A 5,000-nucleotide genomic window follows, 5' to 3' on the forward strand; every position below is an offset into this window, starting at 1 on the left:
AGAGGTGGTGAAGAAGAAGAAGGAAAACGCGAAGGAAAGGAATAAGGAGAAAGAAAAAGAGGAAAGTAAAACAGAAAAAAAGAGAGAAGAATGAAGTAGGTAAGGAGGAGGAGGAAGAAAGGGAGGAGAGGGGGGGCGGGGAAGGGGGGGAGGAGTTGTCAGGGCAATTTTTCAAATGGTTTTAAGACTTTATTTAGGGCCTTTGCGGTCAAGGGACAGGGGCAAGTGGGAGGGGAAGGGGAGGGACAGGAGGAGGGGTGGGGAGGGGGGAAGAAAGGAATAAGTCACCGTAAGTCAGGCGGAACTGATGACGTAACCATGGACATACACCCAAATACACACGCACACGCTAACATACACACACACACACACACACACGATACTGACATACAGACACGAAATACCACAAACAGGCAATAAGGGCTTTATACTCACAGCCAGACACGAAGTAAACATACAGACATCAGCCAGGCACTCAAAGCCAGACACAGTGAAACATAATATACAGACAGACATGAAAGAGTCATACAGACACACATACAGACATCCGGTCAAATATGATAAAAAAAAAAAACATAAACAGTCAGACACGAAAAATACAAACAGACAGTTCCGATAAAACATAAACATGAACACAGGCAGATAAAAACAAAAACAAAACATAGACAGTAAAAAAACAACCCCAGACACATACAGGCACATAAACTTGATTATACATAAAACACAGACAGGCAACAAAACATAAACAGAACCAAAACAAGAAAAACAAATAAAAACAAAGACACCTACACACAACTAAAACACACACACACACAACCCAACTAAAAAGAGACACACACACACACACACACACACACACACACACACACACACACACACACACACACACACACACACACACACACACACACACACACACACACACACACACAGACATCCCGTCAGCCACGGAAAGAGCGCGGCGGAGGGCGAGAGCCGGAGCAGGCAGCGGTCGGCCGGTTCTCTCCGCCCGCCGCCGCCGTCACCGCCGCCGCTAGGTTAAGACGCAACCGGATTTTCGAGCCGAGTTTATGGCTTTATTGTCGGGATCGCTCTGGGATTTTTTTTCTTCTTCTATTCATTGCTATTACTTTTTTTTTTAATTTTTCAATTTAGTTTTTTCCTTTTCTTTTATTTTTTTTATTATTTTTTTTTCATTTGTTCTTTTCTATTTCTTTTTCTTTTTGTTGAAATATACATTTTCGGCATTTTTTATTCAGATTTTCTTTCCCACACTCAGTTATCTATTTTTTTTGCCTTTTCTTCATATATATATATATATATATATATATATATATATATATATATGTATGTATGTATATATATACATATATATCTCTTTTGTGCCTTTCTTTTTCTTAATTTTCTTTTTTTTTATTCTTTTTTTCTCCCCTTTTACAACGGCGAGAAAACCTGTAACTTGTTAATGACTGGTTTGGTCAGCCATAGCCGCTGTAAGGGGGGGGGGTATGAGAGGGTATGGGGGGAGAGTTGAGAAAGAGGAGGGCGGGGGAGGGGGGGTAAGGGAGGGAGTGGTTTTGAGGTTGGGAGGCTGGGGGGTGGGGGGTTTATTGCTTTATTGTCACTGCGGTTGTGCCCTGCTCGCCACACACACACACGCACATGCGAACACGACCACACACACACACACACACACACACACACACACACACACACACACACACACACATCTTGATTTAACGTTCATCATTAAATTAATCCATGACAACAATCAAATCAGGGTCATTGTATCACCTCCACCCCCTCAACCTTCCCCCCTCCCCTCCCCCTCCCTCTTCCCACCCCTACCCCAGCTCTCACCGCCTCCTCTTTTCAACCCTTTCCCTCGCCTCCAACCTCACTTTTCACACCCTCGATCTCATCTTACGACAAGCCACGCCCATTCCGCCCTCATCGCATACCTACCATCTCATCTCGTCATCTCACCCCCACACCCTCATTATCTCACCCCTCCCCCACCCCCCTCATCATATCACACCGCCTCATCTCACCTCAACTCCACACCACATCTTCTCATCCCACACACCCAACACTCCACCCCCATACCCCCACCCCCTCTCCCCCTCCCACATCCCACACTCCACCCCCACACCCCACACTCCACCCCCCCTCCACACACCCCACACTCCACCCCCATACCCCCATACCCCCCATATACCATATCTCCTCATCACTAATCTCTCAACTTTTCTCTCCCCCCCCTCCTCCTCCTCCACCTACAGGTCCACCTCCGATCTCCCTTCATCATGAACGGCGTCTGCGTCAGGTGGAGAGGCTACGTGGACCTCGAGCGTCTCGATGGCGTCGGATGCCTCGAGTTCGACGAAGAATCTGCTGCTGTGAGTGGGCGCTTTTGGATTTTTTTTTTTTTTTTTTTTTTTTTTGAGGGGGGGTGTAGGGGGGGGAGGGGTGTGTGTGTGAGTGTGTAGGTAGGGGGTGTAGGGTGTGTATGTGTGTGTGTGTGTGTGTGGATGGGGGTGGGGGTGTGGGTGTGGGGGGTGTGATTGTGGGGGATGGGTGTATGGGTATGTGGATGGGGATGTGTGTGTGTAGATGTGTGTGTACGTTTGTGTGTGTGTGCGTGTAGATATGTATCTTAAAAATGTACTCGCTGTATCATTCCGTATCTTGTTTACCTTCTTACTGTATTTCCCTATATCTCATTAATCTTGTTAACGTAACTTTCTGTACCTAACTTACCTCGTAAACGTACCACTCTGTACCATGCTTACCTAGTTAACGTACCACACAAATCTCACTTATCTTGTATACCGTGCTATCTTCCCTATCTAATTAATCTCATTTATCGTGTTTAGCGTATCATACCGTATCTAACCGCCCCCTCCCCCCTCCCCCTCCCCTCCCCCTCTGTCTACAGGAAGAGGATCGGATCCTTCGAGAAGAGATCGAAAAGTACAAAGCTCGTCTGCGGGAATTCGAAGAGAAGCAACGCGCCTTCAGAGTCCCGACAACAAGCCACGCCCACTCCGCCCACACCCACCCTCACGCCCACGCGCACCCCCACGCCCACACCGAGCAGGCCAACATTCAAGTGCGCTAGCAGGTGAATTTTTTTTATTTTATTTTGATCTTTTATTTATCTGTTTTTTTGTTTTGTTTTGTTTTGTTTTGTTTTGTTATCTCAAATTTATTGATTTATTATTATTATTTTTTTCTTGGGGGGATGTTTTTGGTTTTCTTGTTTTTTTTACGTTTGGTTGCTTTTTTGGTTGTGTTTGGTTCTCTCTCTATTTCTCTTATTTATTTTTTTCTTTCTGTTTCTCTGTTTCCCTCCTCTTTCCATTCTCTCTCTCTCTGTCTCTCTCTCTCTCTCTCTCTCTCTCTCTCTCTCTCTCTCTCTCTCTCTCTCTCTCTCTCTCTCTCTCTCTCTCTCTCTCTCTCTCTTTCTCCCTCCCTCTCTCTCTCTCTCTTTTCTCTCTCCTTTTCTCTATTTTTCTCCCTCTCTCTCTCTCCCTCCCTCCCTCCCCCCCTCTCCCCCCCCCCTCTTTCTCTCTCTCTATCTATCTATCTATCTATCTATCTTTCGCTCGCTCGTTCCCTCAAAGTTTTGTTTTGTGGAATATTTTATCATTAGAATAACCCTTATTTATTATAATTTGATATGGTTTAGATAATTGAAAGAAATGATAATATGCCATACACTGCCCCCCCCCCTTCCTGAAAAAATGTAAAATGTCATAAACTCAGTCAGTAAAATAAAGTCAACATTAATTAACGTTTTTCTTTCTTTCTCTCTTTCTCTCTTCCAGATTCTCAACCTTCTGCATCGCAAAAGTTGATTTCGAGACAACTGAAAGAAAGGTCGATGTCAGAGGAAATTTACCAGACATACATACATACCAGTGTTTTCAGTGATGTCTGCGTGTATATATTTATAATTTGCGTGTGTCAGTGCGTGTATGCTTTCTCAACATTTTTTTATTTTTATTTTTTATTTTTTATTTATTCATTTTTTTTGGCATGTGTGTTTACGTGCTTGGCCTCTCCCTTGTTTTGTGCATGACGACAGACGAAGAAGAAAGTATTGACCAATCACCGGGGTCGATACACGGTGTAGCTCCGCCCACCTTGTCTCTGAATGGATGCTAAGGACGATGACGTCATGGAAATTCCAGCCAATCAGGAAGAACAGATCTCCTCTACAAGAGCCAGTTCGAAGTCTGAATGCAAGATAACTGTGAAAATAGTGACGAAATTACTATTGTGAATGTGATAGCGTGAATTAAGAGTGACGATATTATTTCCTTGTACAGTACATGCGCACGTGTTTTTCACAATGATGTACAACGGCGAGGTATATCGAGTGAAATACCGATATACCTTCACCTTTTATTTCCAAACACGTTGAAGACTCGATCTATACACAGGTGTTAGAAGCTCATCTAACAAGAGTCCTGAACATTAGTCTAACACAGGCCATAGCGAGCGGTCCTACTAAGACTAAAATACATGCTGGTCTAACACAGGCTGTGGTTAAACATGTAATATAGGCCCATTTTAGCTGAACCCGCCTGAACCAATTGTATGTGTGTATGTGTGTGTGTGTGTGTGTGTGTGTGTGTGTGTGTGTGTGTGTGTGTGTGTGTGTGTGTGTGTGTGTGTGTGTGTGTGTGTGTGTGTGTGTGTGACCATGCTTAACCCAGCAAATGTACTGTCCTTGCTAACGTAAAATGTACTAACCCATATTGTACACACGCGTCACGGTACTTCCAGCCGTGACTAACCTAACCTTTTATTTCTCATAAATAATGACTCTTTTTTTAATTGATGGCAGCAACAGTTTCTCTCTGGAATTTGAAGAAAAAAGTGTTTCGTTTTTTAATCGTAGTTTAGCTCGTGATTCTGTGGGCCAAATCTTGATTATATAGTGAATACCAAAGATTTATTAATATTTATTGCTATAGATGTTCGGATGAGCT

General features: G+C 43.8%; 2 protein-coding genes across 4 annotated transcripts in view; both read left to right on the forward strand.

Annotated features, from left to right (window-relative positions):
- LOC122258621 (protein big brother) overlaps nt 1–5,000 on the forward strand; it is a 19,917-nt gene that overhangs the window by 14,112 nt on the left and 805 nt on the right. For both annotated transcript variants that reach the window (XM_043024656.2, XM_086533753.1), the window contains exons 4-6: nt 2,283–2,399; nt 2,939–3,124; nt 3,831–5,000. The exon at nt 3,831–5,000 is cut by the window's right edge and continues 805 nt beyond it. In XM_043024656.2, the coding sequence (XP_042880590.1) occupies nt 2,283–2,399; nt 2,939–3,121 (300 nt within the window). In that variant the 3' untranslated portion in view covers nt 3,122–3,124; nt 3,831–5,000. The remainder of the gene's footprint in view (nt 1–2,282; nt 2,400–2,938; nt 3,125–3,830) is intronic.
- LOC122246048 (BTB/POZ domain-containing protein KCTD9) overlaps nt 1–5,000 on the forward strand; it is a 454,156-nt gene that overhangs the window by 9,844 nt on the left and 439,312 nt on the right. The window lies entirely within an intron of this gene.

This window comes from Penaeus japonicus, unplaced genomic scaffold, assembly GCF_977035675.1.
Source record: "Penaeus japonicus unplaced genomic scaffold, GWHDUDI00000001_assembly GWHDUDI00000040, whole genome shotgun sequence".
Classification (NCBI taxonomy): domain Eukaryota; kingdom Metazoa; phylum Arthropoda; class Malacostraca; order Decapoda; family Penaeidae; genus Penaeus; species Penaeus japonicus.